Here is a 16,040-nt window from a genome sequence, read left to right as displayed (position 1 = left end):
AGGGAGTAGACTGTCTCTTGGACTGTCCTTGTACTGATGTCCCTCCCTAAACCCTGCCCTCTCCCTCACCAAATCTCCAGGGCTTTCTCCACCCTGAGTTGGCAACCCCAGTCAGTGCTCAGACTTGCAGCAAGCTCTAGAAACTGGCCTGCTGCTGAGCAAATTATTTAGTTGGAGCGGCTTGCAGCGGGTTTTCCTAGTGGGTGGACAGAAGAGGGTTAACAAGCAGCATCTAGCATGACGTTTCCTTCACCAATGCTCCCTGGCTGGCCTGGGCTGGTGCCAAAGGCCGCCTCTCCCCACACGGAGTCTCCAGTTTCACTAAGGCCGAAGCAGGCCGAGCGCATTGGCCTCTGAGGGCTTTCTCTGGAACTGATCAGCCGGTCAGCTGAGAATGTCTGTCAGGCGGCCAGGCCTGCGGATCACCCTCCTCCCCTGGGCTTGCCCGGCCAGAGGGTTAGTGGCTGCTTTCCCTCACGCTGCCCTCGCTACCCACCCTGCACGCCTCTGGCCGCGCACCATGCACCCAGATCTTTTGCAGAGGGCTTTGCTTAATCCCTTGGATTCTTTATTTAGGAATTAATCTCTCCGTCGCAGTCGGGGAGCACCAAGGGGCCGGGAGACCTGGGCCAGGGTGTGTGTGTGTGTGCGCGTCTGTGTATATCTATCTCTTGCACAGAGGTCTAGAGTTGCACTGCTTTGATTGTGAGCCGGGGTCTAGCTTCTCTCTTTCCGAAACGGGACAGGAACAGCAGCAAAGCAGCTTGGCTTGGCAACCCTCGCGGTGGTTTGCATCTTAGAGAGGGATTTGTGTGGGCATAGCACCATGGCCGAGGGCGAAGCTAGTGGCTTGCAGGTCCTTCTCACTACTCTTCAGGTAAGAGGGCTTTCAACTAGAGGAAGACTCCCCCGCTGGCTGGTTGGCTGGCTTGGAGCAAGCTTTCTCTCTCTCTCTTTCTCAAGATGAGTCCTGCTTCGCCTTTGGGTTGCAAAATAATGATAAAGATAACGATCAAAATAGCAGCTGATCAGGGTGCTGTGGCCACTCGGGCCAGACAAAGGGAAAGTCTGCAAAACCAAGTCCATGATTCAAATCTACTCAAATCAAAATGCCTTAATTGGCATCGTTAATTAAAAACATGGACCCCGATTCTAATCATACGCCTGCACTAAGCAGATGCAAGCGAGCCATTGGGTGCAATCCGAAGGACACCTTTCGGGGACAAAGCCCCGTGGAGTCAAATGGAATTTTGTTCCTGACACCCGCTTAGGGTTGCTCTTCTTCTCTCTCACACTTGGTCTGCATTATGGGGATAATAACCATCACCTACCCCGCAGGGTTGCTGTAAAATCTGCGGAGATATCATGTGCAAAGTTCTTTGAATGCTTGGAATTTCTATTTAAATTGTGATGACTGGTGGATTTTTATTTTCTCTTAATGGTTCAACTCTAGTTCTTGGGGGGAGGGTGGTGGTGGTGTTTATTTCTTTTACAGCTTGGAGCAAGCTTTACTGATCAATGCTGAGCAGATTCCAGAAGCCTTAGTAGAGTGCAACTCTGTGTAGGAATGCACCATTAAGAGTTTGCTTCAGGGCATTGTGTCTTTATTTATTTAAGCATCCTGTTAAATTGATGTGATGATGGCTACAAGCCGAGCTGGCTTTAAAGGGGGCTTGGACAGAAGGCTCCTCCCATATACTGAATTTATCACATTCTTAAAAAAAAAAACTCAACGTATACGGTGACCGCAGGTATCAAATCACCGGTAGGTGAAGTTGAAGCACCAAAATAATAATGACTGAATGGCTTTGGGGTGGTACCTGGGGAGGAGGGAGTTTGGGGCAGGGTGTGATGGCATTTCCAGGTCACACTCAGGGAATTTCCCCTTCTCTGTGGTAAAGGCCATAGAGATAGGGGAGATTATGGGAGCATCCCTATTAGGGGGCATTATTTTATTTTTTATTTAAATCCCCCCCCCCACGGCTTGATTTCTTGAGGGCAGGGGATTGAGGCCTAGAGTGGGAGTATACCCAGTACTGGCCAGGCCAATCTAACTGGATCTCCTCTCTTCCCTAGTGATGAGGATGATCTGGGGCCAGGAGACCAAGCCCTGTGAGGAAAGGCTGAGGAACTTGGGAGTATTCAACCTGGAGAAGAGGAAGTTGAGAGGGAACATGATTGTTCTCTTTATGTATTTGAAAAGTTGTCGCTTAGAGAAGGGCAGGGAAAGGTTTCTGTTGACAGCAGAGGACAGGATCCCCAGTAAGGGTTTTAAATAGTACCACCTAGATAACAGGACAATTTTTTTCACAGTCAGAGTAGTTCAGCATTGGAATGGGTTGCCTGAGGAGGTGGGAAGCTCCCCCTCACTGGCAGTCTTCAAGCAGCGGCTGGGCAGATCCTTCTCCTGGATGCTTGAGGCTGATCCTGCATTGAGCAGGGGGTGGGACTAGATGACCTCTCTGCCCCTTCCCACTCTATTCTATGATGCTATTTTCCTGCCTTGCCCGTCTGCATGTGGCATGTGGCCCACCCAGCACTGGCAACACAGGGAGACAAGTGTGTGCGGGGAAGCATGACAAAGGGCATCACATGGGTGCAGTAATGCCACTTCTGTCTCAAACCTGAAAGTGACACCGTGATGTTGATGCAGCAGTCTTGGATTCACCTCAAACAATGTTCTTTTCAAACTGGTTTGCGTTGGAAGGGGTATGGCACCGGAGTGACACCAATCCCTCCTAGTTTGTCCACACTGCTCCACTGAGCCAGGTGGAATGCTTTCTCTATTTAAAAGGAGGAGTGATGAGATGAAGGATAGGAGAAAGAGAGACAAGAGGAGTCGCAAGGACATTTAATTATATCTATAGAGGCTATTCCTGGGCCTGAGATATTTTGTTGCAGGCAAAATAACGGCAAATGCCTAAAGTTTGCTGTGTTGGTGGGGAATTCCATGCATGCATCCTGACAGTTTCTTTTTCATAAACTCCAAAAGCGATGCTGTAGTATTTGGAAGGGGTGCATCCTGAAAACCCAATCAGATCCAGCCCATATTTGTTTTCTGGAGTCATTTCTGAAAGGGAGGGGGGGTGGCTTGCACATGCCCATCAGCTGCAGCGGAATGGCAAGGACTGATGGTCAAAAACACAAACCGATGGCAAATATTTGCTCAGCTCAGAGATGCTGGGCTCCAAACTGGAAGCTTGCCCATCATGTTTGCCCACCAAAACAGTATGGCCAAGCTTTATTATTTCCTGCAACAGCTCCCCCCAATGAGCACCCTTGTGCTCCCCGGAATGAGTATCTTTGTGCTCCCCCCGTAAGCACCTTTGTTTTTGTTGGGTCCTGACTTGCTCCCATCTGGTTTCACTCCACTCCTGTGGGAGGTTTCTCTGTGTCCCTCAGGCTGCTGTTTTTAGCGACTTACATCGTCTAGCCTTGCTTGCACGTTATTGTGGACGCATATAGAAACTGTACCCTTGATTCTTTTTTTCTTGATACGTTCTTTGAATAATTCTCATGTTACATTCTGGGCCTCTGCAGCTAAAGGCATGATCCAAACCCCACAATGGTCCAGGGCAGGGGTAATCAACCTGTGGTCCTCCAGATGTCCATGGACTACAATTCCATGGGAATTGTAGTCCATGGACATCTGGAGGACCACAGGTTGACTACCCCTGGTCCAGGGGACTGATCCTCCAGTTTTGTTTGTGAAGTGAACTTGCATTTTCCCTGTCTTACAAACCAATGTATACCTGTGTGTGGGTTCCTTGTCACATCTGAAAAGAAATTCTGTGTCCTCCAAAGGAGATGCAACTTGCCAAGTTGTGTACAGAGGTCTGCTAAGGACTAGTCAGCCTCCTGTGGGTAGCACATTGCTTCTGGGAAAGGATCCTGCCCTGCATCCCAGGCTACTTTGCGGCGAAATGTTGGCTGACCGAAGGTGTTCGAGTGCCCTTACAGCCATTCACCCAAATTTTAACATTCACTAAATCCATTTGGGCAACAAAGGCAACATCCACCCCAGCCCGCGAATCACCCATTAGAAAACTTGAAACAGAAAGGGAACCAATTTAATTCCTGCAAAAGTTTCTTTCCTTGGTGCAATTAAGCAAGGGCTCTCTTCAAAGGCAGAGGGAGGCAATTAAAGTGACATGTTGCGGTAACAGGAGAAGGGGAGGGGGGAGATTTAAGAGCTTCAAAGTGTAAGTTTGGAGAGAGGCCATATTATGGCAGACGTGCCACTTTGGACTGGATCTCTAAATTGTCCCAGTTTCCCTTGCTTTCAGGATTCACCTCTGGGCCACGAAGCGCAGGTCAAAGCGAAAGGTTTTGCTCTCCCATCAAGGTTTTGTGTATCATCCTGAAAGGTGAATACTTCCCCGGCCTCAAATTAGCCTATTTTGCCCAGAATGCTCCCCTTGAGCTGATGTGCCTTTTCTTCCTCCTTCTGCTTCTTCTTCCCTGCATTCCACAGGAGGCTAGTCCTGATCCAGAATGGTTTACCGCAAGGTCTGTTGATGCATTTCATTTATTCGCATTGATGGAGACTCAAAGCCCGCTTACATCACTCTTCCCTTCTCCCTTTTATCCCTGTAACAACCCTGTGAAGTAGGCTAGCCTGAGAGCTGTGACTGGCCCAAGGTCACCTTCTTCATGGCAGAGGGGGAGTTCAAACCTGGATCTCCCAGATCTGAGTCCAGCCCTCTGGCCACTATACCAAACAGGCAAGTGTAAAAAGTTTCCTCGATGGTTTGAAATGCAGTGTTTTTCTCTTTTAAAATGCTGCTTTAAAAAAAAACAAAAATTAAAAAGTGTAGCTCCACACCACGACCTAAAGTATACACACCTGGCTTTTCCTGCATTGAAACAGTTTAAGATTTAGATCTCTCCGCTGCCTGTCCGTTTGTTGCAGGCCTAGAGAATTTTAAAAAGTGTTTCGAAAAGAAAAAAATAGCAAAGCCAGAACTCACCTTGGCTAGATAATTGTCCTATGACTTCCCAGTGGGGGTCTGCGCTTAGTTCCAGACATCTTATGAGTGCTCATTGTGTGGTACATCAGGGGAAGTCAACCTGTGGTCCTCCAGATGTCCATGGACTACAATTCCCATGAGGCCCTGCCAGCATTCGCTGGGAATTGTAGTCCATAGACATCTGGAGGACCACAGGCTGACTACCCCTGTGGTACATGACAGTGCCAAATTGTGCACCCTGGATGTTGGACCAGTCCTTAGAAATGGAAGGTGTGTTTTCCAAAGCCACAACCTCTGGTTGTTGATTATGTCTACGGACATCTCCTAAAAGGGCTAAAATGTATTTATTATTATTATTGATTTATTCTTGACCGCCACTCCCGGACTCGGCTGGCTTGTGCTGGTTTACAATACCCCCTCCCCCCCCAATAAAACAACAATACATCCCTTAGGCAGCACAAACACTAGCTACAATCCCCCTCCCAGTTTACCAGCCCAGAATAGCCCCCTCTCCCCCCCCTCTACAAGCCATCAGAAGGGTTCATACATCTGGCCCTTGATGTTCTGGAACATTCTAAGGAGGGACCCAAGATCTTCCGCAGCCTGGCCTGGTGGAAGAGCTCCATTTTGGGACTGTGATAGCTCCGTTCAATTCGGAATGCACATGAGAGTGGTGGGACATTGATGCTACCTTGCGACTGCAGATGGGCACACCCATAGGACAGGACCTCCAGCTTAAATGCAAGCGGGGGCCCTAAAGTATATTGCTCAATGATTAGAGAGCTGGAATTTGGCACCGATGAAGCCCTGGACCACTAGGATTCACAATGGGACAGTTACACATCTAACCATCACAGAGCATGAAACTAACTTTGTGGCCAAACAAGTTGCATCTCAGCTAAGCTCTGGGGAATTTTGTACTCTCTTCACATTTGATTAGATTTAGGGGGATTTCCAGAAAATAGCCAACTATGTATTGAAAGAAATGGACCATATTGACTACTGGTTTACTATTGATTTGGTAAATATGTGTGTGAATGGTGACGTCTTGGCTTCATTCTGCTGTCCCTACATTTGCCCTGCCTGGCTACAAAGCAATGATTTTAAAACCAAAGCATTGGTCAAGGCAAAACCAGAATTTGGCTGTTGGTATATCAGCTGGATTCCACTTGTACAGGCTAACCACCACTTAACCAAAGCCATGATTTCACGTAAAGTCAATTAAGAGCCAGTTAGTAGAATCTAGTGCAGGGGTAGTCAAACTGCGGCCCTCCAGATGTCCATGGACTACAATTCCCATGAGCCCCTGCCAGCAAATGCCGTAGTTTGACTACCCCTGATCTAGTGGATTCCTGGCGTAGTGCAGGATTCAAGGTGGAGGTTGTGCATTTGAATGCCCCTCTAAAATGCGCACATGCACACACAAAGAGGGAGTATATTAGTCTGAACCCTAGCTCTTCATTTTGTCATTCGGCCTCCCTCTCTCATCTGCAAATCCACATGGCACATTCAAGAAATGACTGACTGGGATGGGCTGTCTTAGCTGGGCCTTTAGCTGGACCGGGTCCTCTCTGACTACAGCGAGTAAGCAGCTTCCTTTGCCAGCGGGTGACAGGGCGATTCACCCCCTGCTTTGTCATGAGCTCCACACGGCGACTTTAATCTTCAAGCTGTGGACACGGAATCCGGCAACCCAGACAACTTCAAAGGGATGCACATCAAAGGCGGAAAGGCATCAAGGGGAGTGAAGCACCCGGCTCAATTATCCCTTGGCCAAAAAGCCGGGGGTGATGGCCCAGTCCAATCGGCGGTGCTGGCAGCTGGCTGGGTTGGCAGGACTGAAAAGGTTCAAGGCTTGGCGGGCAACAGAGGAGGGAGGATGGGGAGGTAATTGTAGCTTCTGCCCAGTTTTCTCAGCTGACGGTCATTACTCTCTTCCCTCCTTGCAAGTGGAAACAAGGCCACAAATGGGGGGGGGGGACCCTTGCAAAGGATCTAGCCCAGTACCCTGCCTCAAATCCTAACTGGGGATTAGAGTGAAGGTCAAGGTGCCAACTGTAGATTGGAAAGAGATGGGAGAGGGGCTTGGGAAGGGTGGCATTTCGGGGGGGGGGAAGGAGGGAGGGCCGGTGGGGCCATGGAGCCCATAGGTATTGTAGAGCCCTCCCTTCCAACGCTGCTCTTTCCTCCAGGGAAACTGGTCCCTGTGGCTTGTGGACCACTAGATCATTTACAGGGAAACCCCAAATGTGACTTTGAGTAGCTCTAGGAATCATCTTAAACTGTGTGGTAAAACCATAGAGTTTCTGGCGAGCCCTAGACCTACCCTATATCATGCCTGGGATGTCCCCAGAAGTGACCTAGTGGTGTGCACAATGTTAGGCCCCCCCCCCATCCCCACCCCCCACTGGTTGCCTATCACAGCTTTGGCAGCCCCAGATGTAATTCTGTGAGAACTCTATAATCCAGCTTGAATTTGGTAAGCCAAGGTGAGGGACGCATTGTTCTACCTGCCTTTTCCACCTGCAACTTCTTCACTCATGATGCAAGGGGGGAGGGCTACAGGGAGGAGGCACGACCGTGGCATTTCTAGTCTGCATTTTTGCCTAGGGTGGCAACAAGGCACGTAGGAAGCCGAGGGAGCATGCCAAAACCCACCCTCTGGGTCTGCATTCTTCTCGGCTGGCAAGCAGATGAAACAATTCTTTGCCTGATGGATGGGAAGATCTCGCCTCACAGAGAGGCTATGCGCACCTGTCCACATTTAGAACCGGGGAGGTGGGGCAGCCCCACAAGTCTCCCGTCCTCGCCATGGTGCAAAAGCCATCCTGCATGCCAGCAGCGCTCCGGCTCTAGCACGGGAGAGGAGTGCAAGGAATCTGTGGACCTTCTCCATGCCATCAAGTTAGGAAACAGTTGCTCTTGAGCCGTCTCGGATGTGGATTGTAATGACAAATCGTCCCCTGATAGTCTTTGCCATCTGTGCTTGACATCCGAGGATAATTGGCAATGGAGACAGTTGACTATATTTGACAGGTGACAGACAATTGTATTTAATATTTGACCGGGATGGAGAGCTGGGATGCAGGGTCATTTAGCACAGCAGAGTTGAAACGGGTGAGGGGCCAATACCAGGTCCCTCCGTTTGCAACTGGGCAAGAGAGACAGAACTGCCCCCCTCCCCCCACTGAAAATTAACTCTTCTGAGCACAGTTCCAAAATTCAGAAGTGGTCATGTTTCCATGGACTTCTTGAGGAGCACAATAGGACTTCTGAATGCCCCCCTCATGAGTCTCTGCAACCTTGCCCCACTGATCCCTTGGCCTGCAGATGGCAGTAGCAAACTGGGAGACATCTCTGGAAGACTTTCTGAAGGGCTTCCCACCCTCCTGGGGGCCTAAAACATTGGAAGGAGTGGGCCGGGGCCAGGGGCTCAGTAAGATGTCCTTTCCTGGGGCTCCTGGGAATTGTAGTCCATGGACATCTGGAGGGCCGCAGTTTGACTACCCCTGCTCTACACGCATTGCACTGTGTGTAGAATTAAGTCCACCCTCCCCATTTTGAATGTTGACATTGTAGTCGAGCATGGTCAAGCTGCTTCTGCTTAAGGAGCTTCTCATAGGCTGTCTTCAATTGCCTTTATTTGCAGTATCCTCACACAGCCAAGCTTGATTGTTTGCATACAGAGTTGCCAGACACACACACACCTGGCAGCAGGGGTGCAGTCAGGTTCTGCTGATCAGCTGGCAGCAGGGGACTTACCCATAGAAGGAGGAAGGCCTAGGCCATCTTGCTGGCATCACCCAGGACAGCCTTTCTCAACTTTTTTACCACTGAGAACCCCCTGAAACATTCCTCAGGCTTTGATCAACCCCAGAAGCGGCACGAGCATGAAGAACATGGTTGGGAAGTGTTGCTGTGGACACACCCGCCCAGGAACCCTCCCCTTCCCACCCTCTCCAGGCCCATCTTTGGCTATTTTGGGAGAGGGTGGCAGGTCGCCATGACCATATCTCTTGATGGTTTAACAATTTTTAAAAAAATATGTCTAAAAAATTAATGAACTCCCATCCATTCAGGAAACCCTTCCACGAAAGCCTGGTTAAGAAAGTCTGACCCAGGAAGTGCCATCATTGTGTTAGTGACTTCTGAGTGACACTCTGGTATTTGGGCAAAAACTGCACAGTAGAAGCTACAGAGCTTTTTTGTCTAAGTACCAGAGCATTACCTGGAAGTCACAGGAGTGATTATGTCACTTCCTGTGCAAGGCCAGCAACGTAGTCTGGAGTCCTTGGTGTTTGTTCCTTGGGGCTTAGAAGTGGGGCCTCAAGAGTCCAGGGGTGCGTTGGAGCTTTTGCCATGTAGGAAGGCCACGGTTCAGGTGTGTATCCTAGCACCTGTTGTTTCTCTGGGTGCAATGGGCTTTGTCTCTAGTCAATAAATAAAATGTCAGCAATGGGACTGTAAGCACAATGGCATGGGGCATCACCTGTTGGAATTCTGAATTTCCAAGGTTGCCTCATGTGTCGCTTGCATCTCTGCTTAAGAAGAGACGGACTTGACTTCCAAAGGACTAGGCTTTGAAGTGCAAAGTTGAGTTCTTTGGAACAAGTTTTGCAGCCTCTTCCTTTGCAACCCTTTTAGAACAGAAGTCTGAAGCGTCACCGTTAATAAAAATTTGATATCTGAATGAAACCTTTGACGCAGTAAAGGTTAATCTGGGATCATCGTTTTAAAAGTCACAGCGTTTATAAATTATGATTCCACATAGTAGGATTTGGGCTGACCTACATTGATGGGTGGGGGTTGTTGTTTTTTTAATTACCTCAAATTGTACTTATTAAAAAAAAAAAGATTATCGGTGTATAAAAGAACCAGGATGACAGGAGCATAAAACCTCTAAAGAAAAGGGAATCCTCTTGAACAAAAACACATTAACTACAAGGAAAACAAATTCAAAAGCAAAGAATCTGATAAGCAACCCATTAGGAAATAAGAGGTTATCCCTGAAAGAAAATTAGCTTTCTAATTTTTGAAGCAATATGAAAAAACATTGCTAGAATAATGTTTAAAAAGCCACTTCCTGAGTATCAGGTATTTTGATTTCTTTTGGATTGTCTTGATTCAGTATGCCCATTCGATGAAAGACTTTATTTTTGAAGTTACACAATAATGCGTTTTATGACAACTTCTGAATAATGAAATAATTAGGTGATTAGAAATGCATTAGGAACAGGTGAGGGGGAGAGTTGCAAAGCAATTCTTGAGGGTGTTGAGAGGAGTTTGCATAAAGGCGTCGATTTGTTCAAAAGCAAGAAAGAAAAAAGCTCAAGAATGAGAACAATGAAGAAAAGCAATTAAGTTTATAAGGAAGGTCCCAGCAACTTCCCTGCTGCTGAACCTCATTTCTCCTGTTATCTGTAAGGGAACAAAAAAATGTACAATGACGTTATACAAAACCAGCAAGCTTTCTTCTGAACCCAGAGGACACAATCTTCCTCGTCTCTACACTGATTAGCAGTGACTGGTCTGTATACTTCATCTGGCCCTCAGAAGCTCCCAGTTTGGCCGTAGCCTAAGTTGACCATCCGTTCCGCCTTTGGTGGGGCAGTCCCACATTTGGGGCATTTGCCCCGTGTCCCGCGGCATTTTTAAAATGTCCTGCGCCGTTTGCATATATATATATTTTAATGTAAATTAAAAAAAAAATTTTGCCCGCATGGCAGGCAGCCCACTAGACAGCCTGGGCTCAGGAGGCACCCGCGCAGGTGCCCAGGCTTTGGGGCGGGGCTTTCCGGCCAGCTCTGCTGCCACCTTTTCCTCCGGCCCTTCCTGCCTCCTCCAGGACCAGGCCTTGAGTCTTCCCTTAACCCAGCCCGCCACTGCCCTAAGGCCAGTCGGGGAGGGAGGGGGGAGGAGGAAGGAGGGAGGGCCTGCCGCCACATCCTGCCTTGCAGGGCCAGATATCTGGTCACTGGACCCAAGGAGCTCCCTTGAGGTACCTCAGATGCATTCCACTTACAAAGAAGGATGAGATGCAAAGCGTCTAGTAATTCCTCCTCCACAGCGGACATATTTGGCAGCCTACCATGCTATTCTCGACAGCTTCAATTTTGCATGAACATAAGAGCATGATAGATCAGATCAGTGGTCCATTTAGCCCAGCATCCTGCCTCACATAGACCGTAACCGGATGGGAGGTGCTGTGCTGTGCTGTGCTGTGCTGTGCTGTGCTGTGCTGTGCTGTGCTGTGCTGTGCTGTGCTGTGCTGTGCTGTGCTGTGCTGTGCTGCTGGGGCTAGTTGCCATGATGCTTCTTTTGGCCTGCGTCTCCTGAAATCTGTGAAATGGGCTTCTCGTCTATCAAGATTCGCAAACAGCAAATCGTCAGCCTCCTGCCTGGTTCTGGAAGCAGTTCTGCAGACAGGCAATGTACAGCATGAAGGTTACTTGATCCTTTTCAGCTGTGGCAGCTCTTCTTGAGGATTAAAGTTGTTACTTTATAGGTCTGTGTGGAGGCCTCGAGATCCAACTTTTGCCACCTTTAAATGCATCCCGTTGCCTTTATCTGACCTACTTTTACAAAGCCCAAATAGATTTGCTCTTATGGTGGCCAAATCTTGGGTGATGGGGACACTTACCCATCCTCATTTGCATGTGCAAATGTACGAACAGGTGTAAATTCTCAACCTGGGGGTTGGGACCCCCTTGGGGTTCGAACGACCCTTTCACAGGGGTCGTAGCAGGGCAAGCAGCTTGGTGTGTGTGTGTGGGGGGGGGCGCTGCCACTGTTGCTGCTTTCTCCTGCAGGCACCACAAAACAGCCTTGTGGGGTAGGTCAAGATAGAGCATTCATCTGTCTGGAGCAGCAGGAAAGAGCAAGATTGGCTTGGTGGGACAAGAGACAGAACTGAACTGAGGAACCCTGGAAAAGAACCAATTTATATACAGTCATGAACAATGGATCTTCATGCCATTGGTCAGTTTTGGTTTAATTTCTGTGAAAGAACACTGGCATAATTTTATGGTTGGGGGTCCCCACAACATGAGGCACTGTATTAAAGGGTCGTGGCATTAGGAAGGTTGAGAACCCCTGTTCTAGCACATGCTGGAAACCTAGTGAATATTGACATTCACGTCTGAACACAGAGTTTTGTTTATTTATTGGTCCCTTACGGCTCAAGGCGGTTGATAATAAAGTTTATCGCTCACAGCTCCTAGGACACAGAACATAAAAACATTTGGAACTTGTAACACACGTTGAACGTAACAGTACAGAGTATATCAGCTTTGGCTCGAAGCCTGAAAAATTATTTCAGGGACTCATCCGAGGTCAAAGGTTGAAGAAGCCTGCCCTTGAGCATCGTGCCATGTGGCAATGCTAGCCAGAAGTATTGCATGACGCACCTCCCCTCCGTTGAGTGCTGACAGGAGACGGGCAATCTTAGTAGGAAACGTGTGCATAAGGACTGTAACTTTTCCTTTGGGGCAATGTTTGGCTGCATTTTGGGACAAACACAAAATGCCTGCTGCTTGCCCTGGCTCTCCTTTTGTGATTTCCATTCTGATGCAGATGGGCTTTGAAGAGTACAAGAAGAGTACAAGAATCTCAGAAAGAGCCGAGGGTGTCTCAAGGCAGGCAAAGGGAACGATGCATCGGAGGGGAATGGCAGAGCCCCTTCGTGTGTTGCCTGACGCTTCCTTGTCATGGATTCTGGGACTGGTTGGTCCCGGCTGTGCTGTTCCTTGTTGGGAGGCTGAATCACAGAATCAGAGTTGGAAGGTACAATAAAGATCATCTAGTCTAACCCACCACTCACTGCAGGATCAGCTGTCCAGCTGCTGCTCAAAGACCGCCAGTGAGTGGGAGCTCACCACCTTTTAAGGCAGCCAATTCCACTGCTGAACGCCTTGGACTGTGAACTTTTTCCTGATATCTTGCCTGTGCCATTCTCCACATAAACCCATGATTGCAGGTCCTCCCCTCTGCTGCCAACAGGAACTGCTCCCTGCGCTCCTCCAAGGGACAACAATACCAAAAGAGAGTTTTTCTTACAGGCTTCCTTTTTCCTTCCCTTCAAGCTTGCTCATCGCCAACCTTTTCTCAATCACAACGGAAGACAAAAGGTTGCCTTGATAAATGGATGCTTCCATGCTCAAATTTGCCTAGGGAAGGAAATGCAGAAATGAGGACAGGCATTCCAGATGGCCTCCAGTCTTCACTTGAAGGCTGGAAACCCCAAACAGGGGAGATCTTGCCCTCTGTCCCTTGTTTGGGGACTCCCCAGTTGGCCACTGTCTGAAAGAGGATGCTGAACTAGATGGATCGTTGCTCTGATCCGGGAAGGATTCTCTTATGTGCTTAATGTTCCTTCTTCCGGTCAAGTTTAGAGTACACCATAGGTGTGTATAATCAGTCAGGTGGAGGCATTTATAGTAGGAAATCTTTATACAAAGGAACATACCCCTCCCCCCCCCACACACACACACTTGCTGAGTCTGCCTTGCATATTCCCCCAAGCATTCAAATTCAAATTTATTTTAATACAGCACTGCGGCCAGATAAAACAATAGCAAGAAAAAAAAAACATTTCACAGCAGAAAATTGCATAATCAGGGAGCCAATACAAAATTTAAAATATAAAAAATTGTATAATTGATAGGTACATTATAAAAAATGCGTAGCAAAATTCCACTAAAACATGCTCACAAAATTTGGCAACCTGCTTAATAATATGGCCCCTGCTATTCCAAGTATTCATGTTATGGGGGTTTGAGAAAGTGTTTATCCAGAATTCTACCTTCTGTGATTCTGTAAAGCTTTGTCGTACTCTTAAATTCCTAGCGAGCTAGAGAGCGCTTACTCAGGGAGGGGCTATGGCTCAAGGCTGGAGCAATCTCTCTGCATGCAGGGAGGTCCCAGGTTCAATCCTCAGCATCTCATGTTAAAAGGACCTGTTAAGTGGGTGTCATAAAAGACCTCTGTTTGCCACCCTGGAGAGCCTCTGCTGGTCAGGATAGCCAGTATTGATCTTGATAGATCAATGATTCCGCTGCTTGGTGTTCATCTGAGCTCAGGCCATTGGTGCATCCAGTCCTACATCTCAGAGGACGTGGCTGAGAAAGCCAGCTCTGCTTCCATCCTTTGTTAACTGGAGATGCTCCATGTTGCCCTCGGGACCTCCAGAGTGTCAGGTATGTGTGGACAGCTTGCAATAGTAATAAGTGCTATAGCCTCTCTGGATGGGTTTCAACGAGATCTTCAACAACTTTGTCTGTGAATTTGTCCAGAGGCTGGCTTGGCAGGAAAAGACTTGCCTCAGGGAAGGAGGGCAGAAAATGGCATCTTTTTGACTGGCCACTTCCTGAGCCCGGGGGCTGCACGGCGTCTTTTTTCTTACTCGGTTTGACACATTTCACGGTTCGATTTCAGTAATAAAATCTTAGTTGATTTATGTTTCTATTGCACTTGGCAGTTTATTTGAGCCGACTGGGTTGCATGTTGCCTAATCCATTTACTATAAAGAGTGATTAGGATCCTACACTCGTGTGTGACCTGTAGGGCAGTGATCCACAACCTTCTTATCACCGGGGACCGGTCAAGGCTTGACCATTTTACTGAGGCCCATGGGGGCGGTAGTCTTTTGCCGAGGCACATTGCTGCCGCCGCCTGAGTCCCTGCTCTGCTTGCTTTCCCGCCGGCGCCCCTGACTTCCTGCCACCCACTGGGAGGTGCTGCCAGCAGCAGCTGCGCAGTGCCATGCCGAGGGGGAGCCCCAGCCATGGCGGCTGCTGGAGAGCACCAAAGGTGAGCCAGGGGCAGAGTGGCAGGGCAGCCCCTAAGGCAGCAATCAAGGAGGACAAGGGGGAGCCATGGCCTGGTACCGACTGATCTACGAACCAGTCCCGGTCTCCGGACCGGGGGTTGGGGACCACTGCTGTAGGGGAAAAGGGAAGACTTTCCCCTGTACAGATCTGCCCGCCGCTGCATTTGGACACTATCAGTGCAGCCCTAATCAGATAGATTCAGATGGTTCACTGTGCTGGTCTGAAGCAGAAGAATATAGTTTAAGTCAGGGGCATCTTTAAGCCTGGCTGTTTTATTCTGAGTATAAAAGTTCATGTGTGTGCATACTTCTTCGCCTTTTGCTCTTCCTCTGGTTAGGGCAGTGGGAGGAAGGGGTGTGTGTGCATGAAACAGTTACAGTGTCATTTTTTACTGAGTAACTAGAAATGATGTCATTGAGTCATGGGATACTCTAGGATTTCCCCTAAATCTCTGTGGTTTTTACCATAGAGTTTCTGGTATGTTGAAATGGAAATTACCAGTCAATACATATATGTATACATATAGGACCTGGGGGAGGGGAGGCTGGTATGCATGGAGTGGTAACTTCCATTGTGTGTACCTTTTGAAGAAGAAGAGCTGTTTTTGATGCCCCACCTTTTACTCCCTGTAGGAGCCTCAAAGTGGCTTACAAACACCTTTTCCTTTGACTCCCCATAACAGACACCCTGTTTGATCGGTGGGACTGAGAGAGCATAAGAGAACTGCTCTTTGAGAACAACTCTAAGAGAACTATGGCTGGCCCGAGGCCACCCAGCTGGCTTCATGTGGAGGAGTGGGGAATCAAACCCGGCTCTCCAGAGCTCTTAACCCCAACACCACGCTGGTTCTCTTAGACGAGAGACATCATTTCCTTTGTAGTTTGGGAAGTTCCCAAAGAATGTATAATTGGGGGGATAGGGGGGGGGAGAGAGAGAGAAATCCATTTGCACAGCTTTTCCCACTCCAGTGTATTTTTGTAACATAACATTGATAGCAAAATCTGTTTGCATTGCAGAGCTCCTACGACAGGGACGTGATTCTGAATATCTTGAGTATTCTCACTGATCTTCTCTCTGTGGGTAAGCAGTAGATGCAGAGCTTTTCATGGGAAAACAAGTAGTGTCCCATGGACTTGCCTCAGTTCAAATGACAATTTAGCTACCACTGAATGCTTCTGGAACAGTACAGTGTTATGTGACTTCCTGAAGGACAAGGGATTGATTGTAATTTATAAAAGCAGCA

General features: G+C 48.4%; 1 protein-coding gene across 2 annotated transcripts in view; it reads left to right on the top strand.

Annotated features, from left to right (window-relative positions):
* Positions 1-499: 499 nt before the first annotated feature.
* Positions 500-16,040, top strand: part of AGBL1 (AGBL carboxypeptidase 1) — a 441,440-nt gene continuing 425,899 nt past the window's right edge. For both annotated transcript variants that reach the window (XM_077317361.1, XM_077317360.1), the window contains exons 1-2: positions 500-877; positions 15,814-15,877. In XM_077317361.1, coding sequence (XP_077173476.1) covers positions 827-877; positions 15,814-15,877 — 115 coding nt within the window. In that variant the 5' untranslated portion in view covers positions 500-826. The remainder of the gene's footprint in view (positions 878-15,813; positions 15,878-16,040) is intronic.

This window comes from Paroedura picta, chromosome 18 (genome assembly GCF_049243985.1).
Source record: "Paroedura picta isolate Pp20150507F chromosome 18, Ppicta_v3.0, whole genome shotgun sequence".
Taxonomy (NCBI): domain Eukaryota; kingdom Metazoa; phylum Chordata; class Lepidosauria; order Squamata; family Gekkonidae; genus Paroedura; species Paroedura picta.
This window is presented reverse-complemented; position numbering and strand designations above follow the sequence as displayed.